The sequence below is a fragment of the Oncorhynchus clarkii genome, unplaced genomic scaffold, assembly GCF_045791955.1.
Source record: "Oncorhynchus clarkii lewisi isolate Uvic-CL-2024 unplaced genomic scaffold, UVic_Ocla_1.0 unplaced_contig_1721_pilon_pilon, whole genome shotgun sequence".
Classification (NCBI taxonomy): domain Eukaryota; kingdom Metazoa; phylum Chordata; class Actinopteri; order Salmoniformes; family Salmonidae; genus Oncorhynchus; species Oncorhynchus clarkii.
This window is the reverse complement of record NW_027260940.1, coordinates 86,840-110,560: the sequence shown is the minus strand read 5'-3', so window position 1 is coordinate 110,560 and position 23,721 is coordinate 86,840. Positions and strand designations below refer to the sequence as shown.

Genomic DNA, 23,721 nt, shown 5'->3' with positions numbered 1-23,721 from the left:
ATGTGAATATTAAAGTCACCAAAGATTATAATATTATCCGCTATGACTACAAGGTCCGATAGGAATTCAGGGAACTCAGTGAGGAACGCTGTATATGGCCCAGGAGGCCTGTAAACAGTAGCTATAAAAAGTGATTGAGTAGGCTGCATAGATTTCATGACTAGAAGCTCAAAAGACGAAATCGTCATTTTTTTTTTTGTAAATTGAAATTTGCTATCGTAAATGTTAGCAACACCTCCGCCTTTGCGGGATGCACGGGGGATATGGTCACTAGTGTAGCCAGGAGGTGAGGCCTCATTTAACACAGTAAATTCATCAGGCTTAAGCCATGTTTCAGTCAGGCCAATCACATCAAGATTATGATCAGTGATTAGTTCATTGACTATAATTGCCTTTGAAGTAAGGGATCTAACATTAAGTAGCCCTATTTTGAGATGTGAGGTATCATGATCTCTTTCAATAATGACAGGAATGGAGGTGGTCTTTATCCTAGTGAGATTGCTAAGGCGAACACCGCCATGTTTAGTTTTGCCCAACCTAGGTCGAGGCACAGACACGGTCTCAATGGTGATAGCTGAGCTGACTACACTGACTGTGCTAGTGGCAGACTCCACTATGCTGGCAGGCTGGCTAACAGCCTGCTGCCTGGCCTGCACCCTATTTCATTGTGGAGCTAGAGGAGTTAGAGCCCTGTCTATGTTGGTAGATAAAATGAGAGCACCCCTCCAGCTAGGATGGAGTCCGTCACTCCTCAGCAGGTCAGGCTTGGTCCTGTTTGTGGGTGAGTCCCAGAAAGAGGGCCAATTATCTACAAATTCTATCTTTTGGGAGGGGCAGAAAACAGTTTTCAACCAGCGATTGAGTTGTGAGACTGCTGTAGAGCTCATCACTCCCCCTAACTGGGAGGGGGCCAGAGACAATTACTCGATGCCGACACATCATTCTAGCTGATTTACACGCAGAAGCTATGTTGCGCTTGGTGACCTCTGACTGTTTCATCCTAACATCGTTGGTGCCGACGTGGATAACAATATCTCTATACTCGCCAGTTTTAGCTTTAGCCAGCACCATCTTCAGATTAGCCTTAACGTCGGTAGCCCTGCCCCCCGGTAAACAGTGTATGATCGCTGGATGATTCGTTTTAAGTCTAATACTGCGGGTAATGGAGTCGCCAATGACTAGAGTTTTCAATTTGTCAGAGCTAATGGTGGGAAGCTTCGGCGTCTCAGACCCCGTAACGGGAGGAGTAGAGACCAGAGAAGACTCGGCCTCTGACTCCGACCCGCTGCTTAATGGGGAAAACCGGTTGAAAGTTTCTGTCGGCTGAATGAGCGACACCGGTTGAGCGTTCCTACAGCATTTCCTTCCAGAAACCGTGAGAAAGTTGTCCGGCTGCGGGGACTGTGCCAGGGGATTTATACTACTATCTGTACTTACTGGTGACACAGGCGTGGTTTCATCCTTTCCTACACTGAAATTACCCTTGCCTAGCGATTGCGTTTGAAGCTGGGCTTGTAGCACAGCTATCCTCGCCGTAAGGCGAGTACAGCGACTGCAATTAGAAGGCATCATGTTAATGTTACTACTTAGCTTCGGCTGTTGGAGGTCCTGACGAACCGTGTCCAGATAAAGCGTCCGGAGTGAAAAAGTTGAGTAGAAAAAAACAAAAATATAAACGGTAATTAAAAAAATTAAAAAAAACGTAAATTTGTCAGGTAGCAAAACAGGTTGGCAACAAAACGCACAGCAACTCAAAAACAAGTCTGCAAGTCGTAACCAGAAATGACGTCAACTGATTCAGACCCTTGACTTTTCAATTGTTATGAAAACTTGAAATCGGCCCTAATTAATTGTCATTCCGATTAATCGGTCGACCTCTAGTATGTACTGAACCCCCCACCTCTCTTTCTCTCTAGTCTAGTGTGTGTATGTACTGACCCCCCCACCTCTCTCTCTCTAGTCTAGTGTGTGTATGTACTGACCCCCCCACCTCTCTCTCAAGTCTAGTGTGTGTATGTACTGACCCCCCCACCTCTCTCTCTAGTCTAGTGTGTGTATGTACTGACCCCCCCACCTCTCTCTCTCTAGTCTAGTGTGTGTATGTACTGACCCCCCCACCTCTCTCTCTCTCTAGTCTAGTGTGTGTATGTACTGACCCCCCCACCTCTCTCTCTCTAGTCTAGTGTGTGTATGTACTGACCCCCGCACCTCTCTCTCTAGTCTAGTGTGTATGTACTGACCCCCCCCACCTCTCTCTCTCTAGTCTAGTGTGTGTGTGTACTGACCCCCCCACCTCTCTCTAGTCTAGTGTGTGTGTGTGTGTACTGACCCCCACCTCTCTCTCTAGTCTAGTGTGTGTATGTACTGACCCCCCCCACCTCTCTCTCTAGTCTAGTGTGTGTGTGTACTGACCCCCCCACCTCTCTCTCTAGTCTAGTGTGTGTGTGTACTGACCCCCACCTCTCTCTCTAGTCTAGTGTGTGTGTGTACTGACCCCCACCTCTCTCTCTAGTCTAGTGTGTGTGTGTACTGACCCCCACCTCTCTCTCTAGTCTAGTGTGTGTGTGTACTGACCCCCACCTCTCTCTCTAGTCTAGTGTGTGTGTGTACTGACCCCCACCTCTCTCTCTAGTCTAGTGTGTGTGTGTACTGACCCCCCCACCTCTCTCTCTAGTCTAGTGTGTGTGTGTACTGACCCCCACCTCTCTCTCTAGTCTAGTGTGTGTATGTACTGACCCCTCCCCACCTCTCTCTCTCTAGTCGTGGTCTGATGGAGGATGACGCAGAGCCAATCTTTGAGGACGTCATGATGTCATCGCGAGGTCAACTGGAGGACATGAATGAGGAGTTCGAAGACACCATGGTCATCGACCTGGTTAGTGACGTCACTTCCTGTTGCTGTGACATCACTTCCTGTCTGTCGTGTTTGATTGTATTTTCGGTCGTCGATTCTGTTGTGTAATTCGTCCAGTGTGTATCGCTTCATTCGTTGATTCTCACGTTCTGTCGTTCCAGCCTCCCTCCAGGAACAGGCGTGAAAGGGCGGAGCTCAGACCAGACTTCTTCGACTCAGCAGCCATGATCGAGGACGAGTCGGTAAGCAGAACACACACACACTCAGCCTTGCAGTGGTAAACCAGTGTGATATCTGTCATTTAACGACATCTCTTTCGTCCGTTATCCCAGGGTTTCACCATGCCCATGTTCTGATCCAGTGTTCCCAGTCCTTCCTGAAAGGGGGAGGAGCCTTTGACATGATGAGCTGTCAATCAAACATCAGACTGTCTGTCAGAACTTTTATCACACACACTCGAACTCTGATCAGCCAGTTGACAGCTTTGTGTGTGTGTGTGTGTGGAGTGGATCCCTTCCAGAGAACCACTCACTGGCCGGCCGAAAGATCCCGCTCAACCCTGAGAATTTCGGACAGAGTATCTATCGTACATAGAGAAGATCTTTTATCGTTCAGTGGACGTGTGGGTGTGTTGGCTACAAACCGGACAGAATATCGGACAAACTATCGTACAAAACATTGTTCAACATTTCTTAAAAAATATTGTAAACTTTGGCCCTCCTTGTTTGTTCCCACTGACTTGTTTTAACTTCCTGTTATTGTTAGCGTTTTGGCTAATCTCTCCACTAGCTCTGTGGTTCTCATGGCCCTGTGCGCCCGGCTATACAGTCCCCCATGCCACAGAGTTGTATGGTTGTTTCGTTCCACTTCCGACGTCATGTATAGTCCTCCCACCCCCCCAGGTGGAACTTGATATTAAATGTGATAATTCTTTACTCTTTCATTTCTTTACTCTCTCACTCCTGTCTCGTCCCTCTTTACTCTCTCTTCCCCTTTGATAGTGTTGAGAATATCCTTTATTTAGTTTTATTGGCAAATGCACCAAACAGCAACCAATGGGACAGAACTAGAAGAGTTCTCATTGGCCATACAAGAGGCGGTGACGTCATAGCCAAATCCCAAGCCCCTCCCCCTCAGCTCCAGACAGACACACCCACGGTTGAATCGCAGCTTTTTAAAAACGTTTTAAAAATAAATATATTTTGAATTTCAGTAGCTTTAGTACAAAGTTTTAAATCAAGTGAGTTTTGTGTTCTGATATTTGTACAGTTATCTTTCTGAAAAAGTATCTTGTTTGTTGCCAAACGGTTGCCTAAATGCTTATATCTGATTAGTCCCTACTGCTCAGGCTGTTGCCATGGATACCCAGCCTGTTAAGCGCCATATAAGGGTGTGTCCAGTGCGACCGTAGATGTCGTGCAGACTCAGTCTAAAGTGACTTCCTTTTCATCTGCACTGATGAGGAAGAACTGGACAGGTAACCGCTAATATCCAGTAGCCTTCTACCATATTCATTTCACCTGTCCTCTTTTCAGATCAGTGCATATGAAGGTGGAGACCAGCAGAGAATACCCCTCTAGTCTTATGTGGCTGTAGTTACACATAACAGTTGATTGGTTGTCTTATCACTTTGACCCATCCCTATTGTTCTTCTGCTGGCTGGTTAAGCTGCCCTTCTGTAAATATCAGAGATGATTGGTTCTTTCTGTAGCGATGGCATCACCTGCCCTTTAACCTTCTAAAATACTTTTTTTCTTCCTGTGAACTTGTTGCTCTTATCTTTTTTAAATAAATAAAATCTGTAATCTAATTCTGGATTGTGTGTGTTTTGGTTCTAAGAATAGACTTCATACAGGGCCTTTGGAAAGTATTCAGACCCCTTGACTTTTTCCACATTTTGTTACCTTACAGCCTTATTCTAAACTTCATTAAATGTTTCTCTCAATACCCCATAATGACAAAGCGAAAACAGGTTGACATTTTTGCACATTTACAAAAGTATTCAGACCCTTTGCTACGAGACTCAAGTGCATCCTGTTTCCATAACTTGATTGGACAGGCGCACACACCTGTCTATAAGTAATGTCATACTTTCCCGGTCGATACCCAAACAGTTCGAACTACTAATTAAAAAAATTACTCTCTCCAGAAATGTCTCTCACTGTTGCCGCCTGCTACCGACCCCCCTCAGCTCCCAGCTGTGCCCTGGACACCATTTGTGAATTGATCGCCCCCCATCTAGCTTCAGAGTTTGTTCTGTTAGGTGACCTAAACTGGGATATGCTTAACACCCCGGCAGTCCTACAATCTAAGCTAGATGCCCTCAATCTCACACAAATTATCAAGGAACCCACCAGGTACAACCCTAAATCTGTAAACAAGGGCACCCTCATAGATGTCATCCTGACCAACTGGCCCTCCAAATACACCTCCGCTGTCTTCAACCAGGATCTCAGCGATCACTGCCTCATTGCCTGTATCCGCTACGGAGCCGCAGTCAAACGACCACCCCTCATCACTGTCAAACGCTCCCTAAAACACTTCTGTGAGCAGGCCTTTCTAATCGACCTGGCCCGGGTATCCTGGAAGGACATTGACCTCATCCCGTCAGTTGAGGATGCCTGGTCATTCTTTAAAAGTAACTTCCTCACCATTTTAGATAAGCAAGCTCCGTTCAAAAAATGCAGAACAAAGAACAGATATAGCCCTTGGTTCACTCCAGACCTGACTGCCCTCGACCAGCACAAAAACATCCTGTGGCGGACTGCAATAGCATCGAATAGTCCCCGCAATATGCAACTGTTCAGGGAAGTCAGGAACCAATACACGCAGTCAGTCAGGAAAGCAAAGGCCAGCTTCTTCAGGCAGAAATTTGCATCTTGTAGCTCCAACTCCAAAAAGTTCTGGGACACTGTGAAGTCCATGGAGAATAAGAGCACCTCCTCCCAGCTGCCCACTGCACTGAGGCTAGGTAACACGGTCACCACCGATAAATCCATGATTATCGAAAACTTCAACAAGCATTTCTCAACGGCTGGCCATGCCTTCCACCTGGCTACTCCAACCTCGGCCAACAGCTCCGCCCCCCCCGCAGCTACTCGCCCAAGCCTCTCCAGGTTCTCCTTTACCCAAATCCAGATAGCAGATGTTCTGAAAGAGCTGCAAAACCTGGACCCGTACAAATCAGCTGGGCTTGACAATCTGGACCCTCTATTTCTGAAACTATCCGCCGCCATTGTCGCAACCCCTATTACCAGCCTGTTCAACCTCTCTTTCATATTGTCTGAGATCCCCAAGAATTGGAAAGCTGCCGCAGTCATCCCCCTCTTCAAAGGGGGAGACACCCTGGACCCAAACTGTTACAGACCTATATCCATCCTGCCCTGCCTATCTAAGGTCTTCGAAAGCCAAGTCAACAAACAGGTCACTGACCATCTCGAATCCCACCGTACCTTCTCCGCTGTGCAATCTGGTTTCCGAGCCGGTCACGGGTGCACCTCAGCCACGCTCAAGGTACTAAACGATATCATAACCGCCATCGATAAAAGACAGTACTGTGCAGCCGTCTTCATCGACCTTGCCAAGGCTTTCGACTCTGTCAATCACCATATTCTTATCGGCAGACTCAGTAGCCTCGGTTTTTCTGATGACTGCCTTGCCTGGTTCACCAACTACTTTGCAGACAGAGTTCAGTGTGTCAAATCGGAGGGCATGCTGTCCGGTCCTCTGGCAGTCTCTATGGGGGTGCCACAGGGTTCAATTCTTGGGCCGACTCTTTTCTCTGTATATATCAATGATGTTGCTCTTGCTGCGGGCGATTCCCTGATCCACCTCTACGCAGACGACACCATTCTATATACTTCCGGCCCGTCCTTGGACACTGTGCTATCTAACCTCCAAACGAGCTTCAATGCCATACAACACTCCTTCCGTGGCCTCCAACTGCTCTTAAACGCTAGTAAAACCAAATGCATGCTTTTCAACCGTTCGATGCCTGCACCCGCACGCCTGACTAGCATCACCACCCTGGATGGTTCCGACCTTGAATATGTGGACATCTATAAGTACCTAGGTGTCTGGCTAGACTGTAAACTCTCCTTCCAGACTCATATCAAACATCTCCAATCGAAAATCAAATCTAGAGTCGGATTTCTATTCCGCAACAAAGCCTCCTTCACTCACGCCGCCAAACTTACCCTAGTAAAACTGACTATCCTACCGATCCTCGACTTTGGCGATGTCATCTACAAAATTGCTTCCAACACTCTACTCAGCAAACTGGATGCAGTTTATCACAGTGCCATCCATTTTGTCACTAAAGCACCTTATACCACCCACCACTGCGACCTGTATGCTCTAGTCGGCTGGCCCTCCGCTACATATTCGTCGCCAGACCCACTGGCTCCAGGTCATCTACAAGTCCATGCTAGGTAAAGCTCCGCCTTATCTCAGTTCACTGGTCACGATGGCAACACCCACCCGTAACACGCGCTCCAGCAGGTGTATCTCACTGATCATCCCTAAAGCCAACACCTCATTTGGCCGCCTTTCGTTCCAGTTTTCTGCTGCCTGTGACTGGAACGAATTGCAAAAATCGCTGAAGTTGGAGACTTATCTCCCTCACCAACTTCAAACATCTGCTATCTGAGCAGCTAACTGATCGCTGCACATAGTCTATCAGTAAATAGCCCACCCATTTTTACCTACCTCATCCCCATACTGTTTTTATTTATTTACTTTTCTGCTCTTTTGCACACCAATATCTCTACCTGTACATGACCATCTGATCATTTATCACTCCAGTGTTAATCTGCAAAATTGTAATTATTCGCCTACCTCCTCATGCCTTTTGCACACAATGTATATAGACTCTCCTTTTTTCTACTGTATTATTGACTTGTTAATTGTTTATTCCATGTGTAACTCTGTGTTGTCTGTTCACACTGCTTTGCTTTATCTTGGCCAGGTCGCAGTTGCAAATGAGAACTTGTTCTCAACTAGCCTACCTGGTTAAATAAAGGTGTTCTCAACTAGCCTACCTGGTTAAATAAAGGTGTTCTCAACTAGCCTACCTGGTTAAATAAAGGTGTTCTCAACTAGCCTACCTGGTTAAATAAAGGTGGAATAAAATAAAGAAAGTCCCACAGTATGTCAAAGGACTTATCCGTAGAGCTCCAAGACAGTAACTTAACAATGTGGACAAATTCTAAACACTTTCCAAATTATGGAGACTGAGCAACAGCAGTATCTGTACATTCCTAAAGAAAATAATGTACATTTTCCCTGACACCCAAAGTACTCATTACATTTCCGATGCTTAGCAAGACAGGAAAATTGTCAAATTTATTAAGAGAACATCCTTGGTCATCCTTACTGCCTCTGATCTGGAAGACTCACTAAACACTGACGTTTACAAACAAAGAATGAGTTGGTGTGCCCCTGGATATGAAAAAACAAAATGGTGCCATCTAATTTGCAAGTTATACTTTTGATATTTTAGCAATTACATTTAAAAAAAAACACTTAGACATTTACTGGGTGAATTTCACTTTAACTTGAGTCATTTTCTATTAAGGCATCTTTACTTTTAGTCAATTATGACAAGTGGGTACTTCTTCCAACATTGGTGACTAGGATGAGTGAGGCTGATTATCACACACATGTTCAAACTGCCATTGGGATATAACATTGTCTCACACGCGGACAAAGAGACATTTTTATTTGACAAACTAGTCTATGGACTCACGGCAGGTGTGTTAATTTAACCAGATAGAAAACAGCTGATTCTTCCAAACAAGTCCCACAGGGTTAGAGACATAAATTGATCTAAGCCAGGTCTCTCCAACCCTGTTCCTGGAGAGCTACCCTCCTGGAGGTTTTTGATCCAACCCCAGTTGTAACTAACCCTATTGTTTATCAACCAGCTAATTACTAGAATCAGGTGGCTAGATTGGGGTTTGAGCGAAAACCTACAGGGCAGGGTTGGAGTTAACCTAGCTATCCAGGAGCAGGGCTGAAGAGCCCTGATCTAAGCTATAGGTGAAGTGAGAGACAGGTGATGGGCTTGGAGACAGACAGGTCGGGTGGTTGAAGGTGTCTGTTAGAGTGGGATGTTGGCGTGTTTTTTCCAGGGGTTGGTCTGTTTCTTGGAGGCCAGAACCTCCAGATCCCTACAGATCCTCTTCCGGGTGGTCGACGGCACGATGATGTCATCCACGAACCCTAAAACACACACGGTTACGACAGGGGAGTGGGTGTAAGGTTTGTTGGAATGGATGGTGTGTGTGTGTGTGTAGTACCTCTGACAGCGGCAGGGAAAGGGTTGGCGAACTTCTCTACGTATTCAGCCTCCTGCTCTGCCTGGTTGGATTTCCCTCTGAAGATGATCTGTACAGCACCCTGGGAACAGGTTAGAGAGGCAGACATGTTGGGAATGTTTTCAAGTGAGCACTGACTTTCTTTTTGTTTCATTTTGACATTGTGAATGTTGCCATGGCTAGAAGTATGCGTGCGTTACCTCGGTCTTGTGTAGAAGGTGTGTGTTGTGTTACCTTGGTCTTGTGTGTGTTGTGTTACCTTGGTCTTGTGTGTGTTGTGTTACCTTGGTCTTGTGTGTGTTGTGTTACCTTGGTCTTGTGTGTGTTGTGTTACCTTGGTCTTGTGTGTGTTGTGTTACCTTGGTCTTGTGTGTGTTGTGTTACCTTGGTCTTGTGTGTGTTGTGTTACCTTGGTCTTGTGTGTGTTGTGTTACCTTGGTCTTGTGTGTGTGTGTGTTGTGTTACCTTGGTCTTGTGTGTGTTGTGTTACATGTGTGTTGTGTTACTTGTGTGTGTGTTGTGTTACCTTGGTCTTGTGTAGAAGGTGTGTGTTGTGTAGAAGGTGTGTGTTGTGTTACCTTGGCTCCCATCACGGCCACCTCTGCAGACGGCCAGGCGTAGTTCACATCTCCTCTCAGGTGCTTGGAACTCATGACGTCATACGCTCCTCCGTAGGCCTTCCTAGTGATGATGGTGATCTTGGGGACGGTGGCCTCAGCAAAGGCAAACAGTAGCTTGGCCCCGTGTCGGATGATACCGCCGTACTCCTGAGACGTACCTGAGAGAAACGGCGAGGAAGGTGGAATCCTCTGGTTTGAAAAAATCTTAAACTTGTTTTGAATCAAAACAACATGACAGTTGATCGCAGTACGACGGTTTCACAATTTATGCGAAAGCTGTCAAGTGAGACATTTACTTGTTCATGAGGAAAGTCAGACTTGTGCACTACCTGGCAGGAAGCCGGGCACATCCACGAAGGTGAGGATGGGGATGTTGAAAGCGTCACAGAAACGAACAAAGCGAGCTCCCTTCACTGATGAGTTAATGTCCAAGCAACCTGCACACACACAGGAGAAGCATCATCACCATCATCATCATCATCACTAATCCATCCATCCGACTCTTCTACTCACCAGACGCTACTTTAGGTTGATTCCCTACAATTCCAACAGTTCGTCCGTTCATGCGAGCGAATCCCACTACGATGTTTTTAGCGTAGTTAGGCATGATCTCAAAGAACTCCCTCTCGTCCACAATCTAAAGTTAAAACCACAGATCAATAGACAACAGGCTCTGTGTGTGTGTGTGTGTGTCCGTGTGTCCTACCCCCTGGATGATGTCCAGCATGTCGTAGGCTTTAGTGGTCTCAAAGGGAACAATGGTGTCCAGACCAGGAACCAGTCTATCACTGGAGAGGAGAGGGATGAGATCAAAGGCCCTTCCCATGAATTACATGTTCAGTTCTGTGATTGGCTAGTCTGTCAGACGAGTTCTGTGGTTGGGTACCTGGGGTCGTGGCACTCGGTAACAGGGGCGGGGTCCTGGTTGCTAAGAGGAAGGAAGTTGAAGAAGTTTCGGAGGTTGAGCAGAGCATCGATGTCGTTCTCAAACGCACGGTGAGCGACGCCTGACACGGCGGTGTGTGTTTTAGCTCCTCCCAGTTCCTCTTGAGTGACGTCTTCATTGGTGACAGACTTCACTACGTCAGGACCTGTGATGAACAGGTATGAGGTGTCCTACACACACACACACACACACACACACACACACACACACACACAATCAAAGATCTGGATATAACCCATGTTAGTTGTATTAATTGTACAGTGCATCTATGCAGGAAGGGTCCTGTGGTTCTCCTATACCGTGTGTGTGTCTTACCTTGACCATAAAGGTGAAGTCGGTCAGTGCAGGAGAGTAGACAGCTCCTCCAGCACAGGGACCCATGATCAGAGAGATCTGAGGAACCACACCTGAAGCCATCACATTCCTCTACAAAGACAAAGAGACCGGGAGAGTACATTTTCGAAGCGATGTCATTTCTTTGCTGTCATCCTCATCCCAGTAACCAGTCTAATCAAGCCCCGCCCCCTTACCAGGAAGATGTCAGCGTATCCAGCCAGTGACTCCACCCCCTCCTGGATCCTGGCTCCGCCAGAGTCGTTTAGACCAATGACTGGAGCACCCACCATCATGGCCTGGTCCATGATCTACAGACAAAAAGGGATGTGACTAGAAGTAATGAATGAGAAGCAGGAGTGGTGTGAACCACCAGGATTTGGAGAGTGAGCCCGTCCTCCTACCTTACAGATCTTCTGTGCGTGAGCCCCAGACAGACTGCCTCCAAATACTGTGAAGTCCTAAGACAGAGCAAGAGACATTTATTATGAAAATAAATGGTAACTACTTTGATGTGTGTGTGTGTGTGTGTGTACCTGACTGAAGACGTACACCAGCCTTCCGTTGATCCTCCCCTGTCCAGTCACCACACTGTCCCCTGCGAACTAGAGGGAGAGGGAAGCTGAAACCATGTTGATGATAATCCTTTTTTTTTAAATTAATCAGTTTATTCCATTGTGTCCATAGGCTGGATAAAATGTAGGAACCTCTATGGTGAAGTGTTACCTTGTTGTGGTCCTCTTCCATGCCGAAGTCAGAGCAGCGATGTTCCACAAACATGTCACACTCTACAAACGAGTCTTTATCCAACAGGAGCTCAACTCTCTCTCTGGCTGTCAGCTTCCCCTGTGGAGAAGATCATTACACAGACTAAACGGACCGACAGACAGGCAAACAGATACACAAATACACCAAACTGACAGACACTTGCGCATGTTCAGATTATTTACCCTTTTGTGTTGCGCGTCAATTCTCTTCTGACCTCCTCCGATCAGCGCAGCATTCCTCTTTCTGTCTATCCTCTCCTGGACGGAGAGATGACTAACGGAATACCACCGCCGCGACTGTTGCTGCAGCTCGGACTGTGCAACCGCTGCCGAAGCCACGCCATGTTTTACCTGTCCGAATGTTTTAAAAGAAGCTTTTAGTCCGGAAAGCAGACCACAGCCTCTCCGTGCTACAGCGAAGGCCGCCATTGCTGTCTGACTGACGTACCAGGGTTGGTGGGCACTGTAAGAAAGTGACGCGCGATTGAGCCAATCACCAGACGTTCTTTTTTTTGAATGGCCAGTCAAAAACGAGGTAGATCAGGAGGGGAGGTTGACTTGACGTGTCAACATATTTAGAACCGTATATGATAGGTCAACCTTGAGGGGTTGTAGATTGATGTTTGGTCTGAATGTCATGGAAATACAAACTACACTCCCCAGAAAGTTGGTTTGGCATCTCCTCTGTGATTGGTCGGTCTGACCGACGCCCTTTGCCCTATCCCTCCTAGCCACAACTCCTTTCCTAAGCACTGTTGTAGAGCTAACATTGGATTGGTAGAATTGGTTGGTAGAATAAGCAACATGCTAAATGTATCATGCATTATACATATGTTGAAATCATTTTCGAAACACAAGTGTGTATATTGTACTGGCTGTGTGTGTGTGTGTATGTGTATGTGTAACACTGTAAGCCTACAGTATAAAACAAGAGAAGCACTCAAACTGATTCATATTTATTAGAGGGTTAAACATCTAGCAACCATTACAATCATAATTGTACATAAAGTACTGACACCCAGCAGCAGTTACTGGGGACAACTGAGATCATTCTGTTCAGTGGAAAACGATCAAGCTCTCACAGCGTTGTCAGATGAAGTGTGTAAATACAGTCTGGTTGTAGATGAAGTCCTCACTCCATAACTTGTCTAAAGAACATACTTATTTTTCAAGTTGTGTTATTGCTTTTCACAGCACCAGGGGATCTTGTTGTATGACCCTACCTTTTGAGTCTTCATGGTTTTTCCATAGAGGCACAATTCTTTATAGATTGCATTGATGTATAAACCAGTTGTGCACATAACATAATTTAACCCAATCTAGTCTAGAACTAGGACTGTTATCAGATTACCCAGATTACTACATTCTAACACTGCGCATTGATTGGCTTAGATGGACGTTTATTTTAGTGTATTAGTTTGACAGACAGATAACAGAAAACACAGCATATGTATTGTTCAGGTCAGGTGAGCAGAGCTGGGATAGGATGGCGTGTGTGTGTGTTTAACGGAACCAAACATATTGTGACACATACACACACACACACACACACCCCAGAGTGCAAACAGCTACAAATCAGGGAACGGTGTCTCTGTTATATTCTTACAATCTAACACAGTTTAAAACACCTGTCCAACCCAGTTTGATCCAGTTTAACCCAGTAAGAGAGACATTCTAACCCAGGTCAACAATCAGGTTGAACCCAGTTTAAAAGCCTTAAAACATCTGCTTGTCTAACCTGAACATTGGTCTGAAATTCTGACTGTAAGATGGCTTTGGGTTTGCAGTTGCACACACACACACACACACACACACTAGAGGTTTTCCTGCAGCCAGTCCATGTATCCTCTGATCATTCTTTTCCCCACATCAAAGAAAAATGGCCAGTGTGCAAAACTCAAGGCGCCGTGGAAACCATCGTCATAGTGATGGCTGGAAACCGTGACGCCCGCGTCCTGTAGCCTCCTGGTGTACATCAACCCGTCATCTCTGAGCACATCGTACTCACACGTTAGAATGTAAGCTCGCGGCGCTCTACCCAGAACCCCCTGTTCCGCCAGCAGCGGCGCCGCTCGGACATCCAACAACACCGGGAGAAGATTGCCCTCCTGCCCCATGACCTCCTGTGACCCCATCTCCATGCCAACAGGCTTGTAATGCTTAATGTGTTTGGCTGGCAGAAGGTTGGTCCAGTTGAGATGGGAGCGGAGGGAGGGAGGGATGGAGGGATGATGGAGGAAGGAGGGGGACAAGAGGAGGGGATGGAGAGAGGTATCAACCCCCAGGTAGAGCAGCCAGAACCTACGGAGAAAGAGAGAGGAGGGTTACTAACACAGGTGTGTGTGTGACTGTGTGTGTGTGTGCAGATGTGCACCAGTGTGTGTGAACGTGTGTGTGTGTACCTGGCCATTATAAAGCGGTGTAGGATGGGTATGTTGTGGTTCTGTTGGTGGGATGGAGTGTTGAGGTCTAGACCCTGGAGGACTGGGTAGATTAACGCCTGAACACTGAACTTCACACTCACACTGTCATCTATCGAGATCTGTGAAGACAGGGAGAGTGTGTTAGTGTGTCTGTGTAGACGTGTGTGTGTGTGTGTTTGTGTGTACCTGCTGTGCGACAGCCGCAGCGAGGTTTCCTCCAGCGCTGTCGCCTGACACGGCCACACGCTGTGGATCCACAGACAACTTTCCCAGAATGCCCGGCTCCAGGAAGTGCTTGGCAGCAGCCAGACAGTCCTCATACTGCACAGGGAAATGCACTTCTGGAGCCAGACGATACCTACACACACACACACACACACACACACACACACACACACACACACACACACACACAGTAATATAACAATTTATAACAATTTTGTCCAAACCTTAACTTGTTACTATGGCATTATAAGAACCCAAGACTTTCATATTGTGTGTGTGTGTGTGTGTGTGTGTAACTGAAGCTAATACAGTGTGAAAAGAGGAGACACACTTACTCTACAGACACAACCACTGCATTCAGCTCATCAGACATCTGCCTACACAAGACATCATAGCTCCCCACCTCTGAGAGGAAGACAGGGAGGGGGAAGAGAGAGGTGGGGTGAGTCGAGAAGGAGAGAAAGAGTTAGGGTGGGTAGAGAAGGAGAGAAAGAGAGAGGTGGGGGGCGTAGAGAAGGAGAGAGGTAGGGGGAGTAGAGAAGGAGAGAGGTAGGGGGAGTAGAGAAGGAGAGAGGTGGGGGGAGTAGAGAAAGAGAGAAAGAGTTAGGATGGGTAGAGAAGGAGAGAGAGTTAGGATGGGTAGAGAAGGAGAGAAAGAGAGAGGTAGGGGGAGTAGAGAAGGAGAGAGGTGGGGGGAGTAGAGAAGGAGAGAAAGAGTTAGGATGGGTAGAGAAGGAGAGAAAGAGTTAGGATGGGTAGAGAAGGAGAGAAAGAGTTAGGATGGGTAGAGAAGGAGAGAAAGAGTTAGGATGGGTAGAGAAGGAGAGAAAGAGAGAGGTGGGGGGAGTAGAGAAGGAGAGAAAGAGTTAGGATGGGTAGAGAAGGAGAGAAAGAGAGAGGTGGGGGGAGTAGAGAAGGAGAGAGGTAGGGGGAGTAGAGAAGGAGAGAAAGAGTTAGGATGGGTAGAGAAGGAGAGAGAGTTAGGATGGGTAGAGAAGGAGAGAGAATTAGGGTGGGTAGAGAAGGAGAGAGAATTAGGATGGGTAGAGAAGGAGAGAAAGAGTTAGGATGGGTAGAGAAGGAGAGAAAGAGTTAGGATGGGTAGAGAAGGAGAGAAAGAGAGAGGTGGGGGGAGTAGAGAAGGAGAGAGGTAGGGGGAGTAGAGAAGGAGAGAGGTAGGGGGAGTAGAGAAGGAGAGAGGTGGGGGGAGTAGAGAAGGAGAGAAAGAGTTAGGATGGGTAGAGAAGGAGAGAGAATTAGGGTGGGTAGAGAAGGAGAGAAAGAGAGAGGTGGGGGGAGTAGAGAAGGAGAGAGAATTAGGGTGGGTAGAGAAGGAGAGAGAGAGAGATGGGGGAGTAGAGGAGAGAAAGCGAGAGATGGGGGAGTAGAGGAGAAAAAGAGAGAGATGGGGGAGTAGAGGAGAGAGAGATGGGGGAGTAGAGGAGAGAGAGAGAGATGGGGGAGTAGAGGAGAGAAAGAGATAGATGGGGGAGTAGAGAAGGAGAGAGGTAGGGGGAGTAGAGAAGGAGAGAGGTGGGGGGAGTAGAGAAGGAGAGAAAGAGTTAGGATGGGTAGAGAAGGAGAGAGAGTTAGGATGGGTAGAGAAGGAGAGAAAGAGAGAGGTAGGGGGAGTAGAGAAGGAGAGAGGTAGGGGGAGTAGAGAAGGAGAGAGGTGGGGGGAGTAGAGAAGGAGAGAGGTGGGGGGCGTAGAGAAGGAGAGAGGTGGGGGGCGTAGAGAAGGAGAGAGGTGGGGGGAGTAGAGAAGGAGAGAGGTGGGGGGCGTAGAGAAGGAGAGAGGTGGGGGGAGTAGAGAAGGAGAGAAAGAGTTAGGATGGGTAGAGAAGGAGAGAGAATTAGGGTGGGTAGAGAAGGAGAGAGAATTAGGGTGGGTAGAGAAGGAGAGAAAGAGTTAGGATGGGTAGAGAAGGAGAGAAAGAGAGAGGTGGGGGGCGTAGAGAAGGAGAGAGGTAGGGGGAGTAGAGAAGGAGAGAGGTGGGGGGAGTAGAGAAGGAGAGAAAGAGTTAGGATGGGTAGAGAAGGAGAGAGAATTAGGGTGGGTAGAGAAGGAGAGAAAGAGAGAGATGGGGGAGTAGAGGAGAGAAAGCGAGAGATGGGGGAGTAGAGGAGAAAAAGAGAGAGATGGGGGAGTAGAGGAGAGAGAGATGGGGGAGTAGAGGAGAGAGAGAGAGATGGGGGAGTAGAGGAGAGAAAGAGAGAGATGGGGGAGTAGAGGAGAGAGAGAGATGGGGGAGTAGAGGAGAGAGAGAGAGATGGGGGAGTAGAGGAGAGAGAGAGAGATGGGGGAGTAGAGGAGAGAAAGAGAGAGATGGGGGAGTAGAGAAGGAGAGAAAGAGTTAGGATGGGTAGAGAAGGAGAGAAATAATTAGGGTGGGTAGAGAAGGAGAGAGAATTAGGGTGGGTAGAGAAGGAGAGAAAGAGAGAGATGGGGGAGTAGAGGAGAGAAAGCGAGAGATGGGGGAGTAGAGGAGAAAAAGAGAGAGATGGGGGAGTAGAGGAGAGAGAGATGGGGGAGTAGAGGAGAGAGAGAGAGATGGGGGAGTAGAGGAGAGAAAGAGAGAGATGGGGGAGTAGAGGAGTGAGAGAGAGAGATGGGGGAGGAGAGAGAGAGAGAGAGATGGTGGAGTAGAGGAGTGAGAGAGATGGGGGAGTAGAGGAGAGAGAGAGATGGGGGAGTAGAGGAGAGAGAGAGATGGGGGAGTAGAGGAGAGAGAGAGATGGGGGAGTAGAGGAGAGAAAGAGATGGGGGAGTAGAAGAGAGAGAGAGAGATGGGGGAGTAGAGGAGAGAGAGAGAGAGAGAGATGGTGGAGTAGAGGAGTGAGAGAGATGGGGGAGTAGAGGAGAGAGAGAGATGGGGGAGTAGAGGAGAGAGAGAGATGGGGGAGTAGAGGAGAGAAAGAGATGGGGGAGTAGAAGAGAGAGAGAGAGATGGGGGAGTAGAGGAGAGAAAGAGAGAGGTGGGGGGAGTAGAGAAGGAGAGAGGTAGGGGGAGTAGAGAAGGAGAGAGGTGGGGGGAGTAGAGAAGGAGAGAAAGAGTTAGGATGGGTAGAGAAGGAGAGAGAATTAGGGTGGGTAGAGAAGGAGAGAAAGAGAGAGGTGGGGGGAGTAGAGAAGGAGAGAGAATTAGGGTGGGTAGAGAAGGAGAGAAAGAGAGAGATGGGGGAGTAGAGGAGAGAAAGCGAGAGATGGGGGAGTAGAGGAGAAAAAGAGAGAGATGGGGGAGTAGAGGAGAGAGAGAGAGATGGGGGAGTAGAGGAGAGAAAGAGATAGATGGGGGAGTAGAGAAGGAGAGAGGTAGGGGGAGTAGAGAAGGAGAGAGGTGGGGGGAGTAGAGAAGGAGAGAAAGAGTTAGGATGGGTAGAGAAGGAGAGAGAGTTAGGATGGGTAGAGAAGGAGAGAGGTAGGGGGAGTAGAGAAGGAGAGAGGTAGGGGGAGTAGAGAAGGAGAGAGGTGGGGGGAGTAGAGAAGGAGAGAGGTGGGGGGCGTAGAGAAGGAGAGAGGTGGGGGGCGTAGAGAAGGAGAGAGGTGGGGGGAGTAGAGAAGGAGAGAGGTGGGGGGCGTAGAGAGAGAGGTGGAGAGAGGTGGGGGGAGTAGAGAAGGAGAGAAAGAGTTAGGATGGGTAGAGAAGGAGAGAGAATTAGGGTGGGTAGAGAAGGAGAGAGAATTAGGGTGGGTAGAGAAGGAGAGAAAGAGTTAGGATGGGTAGAGAAGGAGAGAAAGAGAGAGGTGGGGGGAGTAGAGAAGGAGAGAGGTGGGGGGAGTAGAGAAGGAGAGAAAGAGTTAGGATGGGTAGAGAAGGAGAGAGAATTAGGGTGGGTAGAGAAGGAGAGAAAGAGAGAGATGGGGGAGTAGAGGAGAGAAAGCGAGAGAGGGGGGAGTAGAGGAGAAAAAGAGAGAGATGGGGGAGTAGAGGAGAGAGAGATGGGGGAGTAGAGGAGAGAGAGATGGGGGAGTAGAGGAGAGAGAGAGAGATGGGGGAGTAGAGGAGAGAAAGAGAGAGATGGGGAGTAGAGGAGAGAGAGAGAGATGGGGGAGTAGAGGAGAGAGAGAGAGATGGGGGAGTAGAGGAGAGAGAGAGATGGGGGAGTAGAGGAGAGAGAGAGATGGGGGAGTAGAGGAGAGAGAGAGATGGGGGAGTAGAGGAGAGAGAGAGATGGGGGAGTAGAGGAGAGAAATAGATGGGGGAGTAGAGAAGGAGAGAAAGAGTTAGGATGGGTAGAGAAGGAGAGAAATAATTAGGGTGGGTAGAGAAGGAGAGAGAATTAGGGTGGGTAGAGAAGGAGAGAAAGAGAGAGATGGGGGAGTAGAGGAGAGAAAGCGAGAGATGGGGGAGTAGAGGAGAAAAAGAGAGAGATGGGGGAGTAGAGGAGAGAGAGATGGGGGAGTAGAGGAGAGAGAGAGAGATGGGGGAGTAGAGGAGAGAAAGAGAGAGATGGGGGAGTAGAGGAGAGAGAGAGAGAGATGGGGGAGTAGAGGAGAGAGAGAGAGAGAGATGGTGGAGTAGAGGAGTGAGAGAGATGGGGGAGTAGAGGAGAGAGAGAGATGGGGGAGTAGAGGAGAGAGAGAGATGGGGGAGTAGAGGAGAGAGAGAGATCGGGGAGTAGAGGAGAGAAAGAGATGGGGGAGTAGAAGAGAGAGAGAGAGATGGGGGAGTAGAGGAGAGAAAGAGAGAGATGGGGGAGTAGAGGAGAGAAAGCGAGAGATGGGGGAGTAGAGGAGAGAGAGATGGGGGAGTAGAGGAGAGAGAGAGAGATGGGGGAGTAGAGGAGAGAAAGAGAGAGAGATGGGGGAGTAGAGGAGAGAGAGATGGGGGAGTAGAGGAGAGAGATGGGGGAGTAGAGGAGAGAGAGAGATGGGGGAGTAGAGGAGAGAGAGAGATGGGGGAGTAGAGGAGAGAGAGAGATGGGGGAGTAGAGGAGAGAAATAGATGGGGGAGTAGAGGAGAGAAAGAGAGAGAGATGTGGGAGTAAAGGAGAGAGAGAGAGAGATGGGGGAGTAGAGGAGAGAAAGCGAGAGAGATGGGGCAGTACAGGAGGAGAGAAAGCGAGAGAGATGGGGGAGTAGAGGAGAGAAAGAGAGAGAGATTGGGGAGTAGAGGAGAGAAAGAGAGAGAGATGGGGGAGTAGAGGAGAGAAAGAGAGAGAGATGGGGGAGTAGAGGAGAGAAAGAGAGAGAGATGGGGAGTAGAGGGGAGAAAGAGAGAGAGATGGGGAGTAGAGGGGAGAAAGAGAGAGATGGAGGAGTAGAGGAGAGAAAGAGAGAGATGGGGGAGTAGAGGAGAGAAAGAGAGATGGGGGAGTAGAGGAGAGAAAGAGAGAGATGGGGGAGTAGAGGAGAGAAAGAGAGAGATGGGGGAGTAGAGGAGAAAAAGAGAGAGATGGGGGAGTAGAGGAGAGAAAGAGAGAGATGGGGGAGTAGAGGAGAGAGAGATGGGGGAGTAGAGAGAGAGAGATGGGGGAGTAGAGGAGAGAGATAGATGGGGGTGTAGAGGAGAGAAAGAGATGGGGGTGTAGAGGAGAGAAAGAGATGGGGGAGTAGAGGAGAGAAAGAGAGAGATGGGGGAGTAGAGGAGAGAAAGAGAGAGATGGGGGAGTAGAGGAGAGAAAGAGAGAGATGGGGGAGTAGAGGAGAGAGAGAGAGAGAGAGATGGGGCAGTACAGGACGAGATAAAGCGAGAGAGATTGGGGAGTAGAGGAGAGAAAGCGAGAGAGATGGGGGAGTAGAGGAGAGAAAGCGAGAGAGATGGGGGAGTAGAGGAGAGAAAGAGAGAGATGGGGGAGTAGAGGAGAGAAAGAGAGAGATTGGGGAGTCGAGGAGAGAAAGAGAGAGAGAGAGAGATGGGGGAGTAGAGGAGAGAAAGAGAGAGATGGGGGAGTAGAGGAGAGAAAGAGAGAGATGGGGGAGTAGAGGAGAGAAAGAGAGAGATGGGGGAGTAGAGGAGAGAAAGAGAGAGAGATGGGGGAGTAGAGGAGAGAAAGAGAGAGAGATGGGGGAGTAGAGGAGAGAAAGAGAGAGAGAGAGAGATGGGGGAGTAGAGGAGAGAAAGAGAGAGAGATGGGGGAGTAGAGGAGAGAAAGAGAGAGAGAGATGGGGGAGTAGAGGAGAGAAAGAGAGAGAGATGGGGGAGTAGAGGAGAGAAAGAGAGAGAGATGGGGGAGTAGAGGAGAGAAAGAGAGAGAGATGGGGGAGTAGAGGAGAGAAAGAGAGAGAGAGATGGGGGAGTAGAGGAGAGAAAGCGAGAGAGAGATGGGGGAGTAGAGGAGAGACAGAGAGAGATGGGGGAGTAGAGGAGAGAAAGAGAGAGATGGGGGAGTAGAGGAGAGAAAGAGAGAGATGGGGGAGTAGAGGAGAGAAAGCGAGAGATGGGGGAGTAGAGGAGAGAAAGCGAGAGAGATGGGGGAGTAGAGGAGAGAAAGCGAGAGAGATGGGGGAGTAGAGGAGAGAAAGCAAGAGAGATGGGGGAGTAGAGGAGAGAGAGAGATGGGGGAGTAGAGGAGAGAGAGAGATGGGGGAGTAGAGGAGAGAGAGAGATGGGGGAGTAGAGGAGAGAAAGCGAGAGAGATGGGGGAGTAGAGGAGAGAAAGCAAGAGAGATGGGGGAGTAGAGGAGAGAGAGAGATGGGGGAGTAGAGGAGAGAGAGAGATGGGGGAGTAGAGGAGAGAAAGAGAGAGAGATGGGGGAGTAGAGGAGGAGAGAGATTGGGGAGTAGAGGAGAGAAAGAGGAAGACAGTGAGAAATCAAAGGTTGCTACATTAGGGTTACATCATGAACTAGATGTGTTTATGCTGGTAAACACACACACTTACTGGTGGCCCCCAGGGCCCATCCTCCTCCATGGTAGAACATCACAGCCCTCCTCAGACCCCCCTCTCCTCCCGCCGGGGGCTCGTACACACGCACCGGGACTCTGTCAAAGTCCACGTCACTCACCCTCACCCCACCTCTCTGCCCTCCCGCCATCTCCCCCAGGGTCTCCAGCCCCGATATGGTCCCCCGAATCCATGGGATGTGGTGACTGAGACCCAGACACTGGCACAGGTCACCCTGGGGGAGAAGGGGGAGAGAAGGACAGAGAGATAGGGGGGAGATGGAGAGGGCAAGAGAGAGAGGCATTTGAATGAGGTCAGAGAGCTGGAGTATCCCTGGTAGTTTAGTATGCTAACCCTGTTCTAGGGGCTAGGGCTTTGACTTGAGAGTTAGTGTTTGTTCTGTCCTACCAACTCCTATGGTCAATGTCACACCCTTGGCAATGACCACCATAGGAGTTGGCAAGACAGCACAGATCCTTGGCCAGGATAGGGCTCCCAGAGGACACTTTTAGCAATCTACTTACCCCATGACTGTGTGAAATCTAGGTGAAGGGCCACACACACACACACACACACACACGGACTGTAAAAGAGCTTGTGCTGTATTTAGCTAATTCAAATCAATTATCCACATATGATTTCACACAAGGGCTGGAGAAAGCACAGTAAAGCATTGTTTTATGTCTATCACCAAATCAGTTCACATGTTCTACTTGTTCAGACTAACTAGCTAGCTTTACAACGCGCCACATGTTAGCTGCATTATAAAAACGATTTAGCTAGTATAGCCTCCAACTCAGTGTCTTAAACCAATAGGCTGCAGCACCTGAATGCGATACATACGTCGAGTGATAGAGAAAGCATTGCCTACTACTCGTTCATTTAAAGAACTGTCAAGCTAATGCAATGTAAAGTATGATTTCGCTTATAGCCATTCTTCTTGTTTCTTACCACTTGCAGCATAGCACGGAATAAGGCGTCCAGCAGCATCAGTTTCAAAGGCTCCTCGATGGCAGCAGGTAACGGTGTATAGATGTAATAAGAAACACCCACCGTTAATATCAATGTTACTACAACAGAAGACAACTTCATCTTTAAAACACCAGTATTACTAACGTTAGCTATCTCCCTAACATGAGACTGGGTTAGCTTTATATTAAAGATTCCGACTTCTCTCGTTAATACCGCTTCAACCGAACGTGTAAGAATGATATAAATGACATATTCTGAACCAGTTATCGATATCGAAAAAGTTACACCCCTTGTTTTTGCATATTCGGTGTCGTATTTTCTTAGCTAAAACGTTACTCCCCTCCGCTCAGAGGTAACGTCTTAAAACTGCAACGCCTATTTTTGGATGGTAATGAAACGTGGCAATAGTTTCTAAATCACATGACATCGCTCTCAATTCCACGGCAATTTGCTGAGCTTTTTTTTTTACTTTAACAATTCATTTTCATTCACTTTACAGATAAATACTTCCACCCCATATATAAAAACAACTGGTTCAGAGACCTGGCCAGTCCAATCTATGGCTAAACTTCAGTAGCCTCCACCCCAAATCACTTGCATGAATTCAACCAGCTTTGATTGGTTCAGGGACTTCAACAATAAAATGTAAGGCAATTCCTTTTCTATTTTTGACCTTGGGCTATTTTCTATGATTTCATATTATTATAAGTGGGAAAAAAAGACTTGATTAAAAGGTAAATAGCTTCCACCCCTAAGGACTTTCATAAATAAAACCAACTGTAATTAGTTCAGGGAAATCTCGCTATACCCGCCGACGAACCATCAAAGAGGCAAAGCGTTGAATTGTACTACACCCCCCCCTAGACGCTCGTCAGATGTGACAGGGCTTGCAAACTATTACAGAATACAAAGGGAAGCATGGAGGAGACCTGCCCTGTGACACAAGCCTACCAGACAAGCTAAATAAGTTCTATGCTCACTTCGAGGCAAGTAACACGGAAACATGCATGAGAGCATCAGCTGTTCTGGACGACTGTGTGATCATGCTCTCTGCAGCAGCCTATGTGAGTAAGACCTTTAAACAGGTCAATATTCACAAGGCCGCAGGGCCAGACGGATGACCAGAACGTGTGCTCCGAGCATGCACTGACCAACTTGCAAGTGTCTTCACTGACATTTTCAACCTCTCCCTGTCTGAGTCTGTGAGTCTGTAGTACCAACATGTTTCAAGCAGACCACCATAGTCCCTGTGCCCAAGAAAACTAAGGTAACCTGCCTAAATGACTACCGACCCGTAGCACCCACGTCTGAAGCCTTGAAATGCTTTGAAAGGCTGGTCATAGCTCACATCAACAACATTATCCCAGAAAGCCTAGTCCCACTCCAATTTGCAAATTGCACCAACAGATCCACAGATGATGCCATCTCTATTGCAC

The 23,721-nt window shown here is 48.0% G+C and overlaps 3 protein-coding genes across 3 annotated transcripts in view; 1 reads left to right on the top strand and 2 right to left on the bottom strand.

Annotated features, from left to right (window-relative positions):
* The window catches only part of LOC139402460 (cohesin subunit SA-1), a 55,044-nt gene extending 50,380 nt beyond the window's left edge, over positions 1 to 4,664 (top strand). Inside the window, exons 24-26 of the mRNA XM_071146418.1 lie at positions 2,761 to 2,875; positions 3,016 to 3,096; positions 3,187 to 4,664. Of these exons, the coding sequence (XP_071002519.1) occupies positions 2,761 to 2,875; positions 3,016 to 3,096; positions 3,187 to 3,210 (220 nt within the window). The 3' untranslated portion in view covers positions 3,211 to 4,664. The remainder of the gene's footprint in view (positions 1 to 2,760; positions 2,876 to 3,015; positions 3,097 to 3,186) is intronic.
* A 3,504-nt stretch (positions 4,665 to 8,168) lies between these two features.
* LOC139402468 (propionyl-CoA carboxylase beta chain, mitochondrial-like) lies at positions 8,169 to 12,293 on the bottom strand. Its single transcript, XM_071146429.1, has 13 exons — positions 12,021 to 12,293; positions 11,797 to 11,916; positions 11,607 to 11,675; positions 11,475 to 11,531; positions 11,268 to 11,381; positions 11,053 to 11,163; positions 10,678 to 10,907; positions 10,498 to 10,579; positions 10,305 to 10,428; positions 10,121 to 10,228; positions 9,750 to 9,949; positions 9,154 to 9,253; positions 8,169 to 9,076 (listed from the first exon to the last, which is right to left on the bottom strand). The coding sequence occupies exons 1-13, from the start codon at positions 12,264 to 12,266 to the stop codon at positions 8,955 to 8,957; spliced, it is 1,683 nt and encodes a 560-aa protein (XP_071002530.1). The 5' UTR covers positions 12,267 to 12,293; the 3' UTR covers positions 8,169 to 8,954.
* A 484-nt stretch (positions 12,294 to 12,777) lies between these two features.
* LOC139402464 (neutral cholesterol ester hydrolase 1-like) lies at positions 12,778 to 22,672 on the bottom strand. Its single transcript, XM_071146424.1, has 6 exons — positions 22,265 to 22,672; positions 21,311 to 21,548; positions 14,821 to 14,890; positions 14,447 to 14,618; positions 14,240 to 14,379; positions 12,778 to 14,138 (listed from the first exon to the last, which is right to left on the bottom strand). Exons 1-6 carry the CDS (start codon positions 22,403 to 22,405, stop codon positions 13,652 to 13,654), a joined length of 1,248 nt encoding a protein of 415 aa, XP_071002525.1. The 5' UTR covers positions 22,406 to 22,672; the 3' UTR covers positions 12,778 to 13,651.
* Between the last annotated feature and the right edge of the window lie 1,049 nt (positions 22,673 to 23,721).

Coding starts and splice junctions, on each gene's coding strand:
- LOC139402468 (XM_071146429.1), bottom strand. CDS start 12,266: ATGGCGGCCTTCGCTGTAGCACGGAGAGGCTGTGGTCTGCTTTCCGGA. Junction 11,164..11,267: donor GATACGCTGACATCTTCCTG/GTAAGGGGGCGG, acceptor TTGTCTTTGTAG/AGGAATGTGATGGCTTCAGG. Junction 9,950..10,120: donor TGTGCCCGGCTTCCTGCCAG/GTAGTGCACAAG, acceptor CGTTTCTCTCAG/GTACGTCTCAGGAGTACGGC.
- LOC139402464 (XM_071146424.1), bottom strand. CDS start 22,405: ATGAAGTTGTCTTCTGTTGTAGTAACATTGATATTAACGGTGGGTGTT. Junction 14,619..14,820: donor GCAGTGGTTGTGTCTGTAGA/GTAAGTGTGTCT, acceptor GTGTGTGTGTAG/GTATCGTCTGGCTCCAGAAG. Junction 14,380..14,446: donor CTGCGGCTGTCGCACAGCAG/GTACACACAAAC, acceptor CTGTCTTCACAG/ATCTCGATAGATGACAGTGT.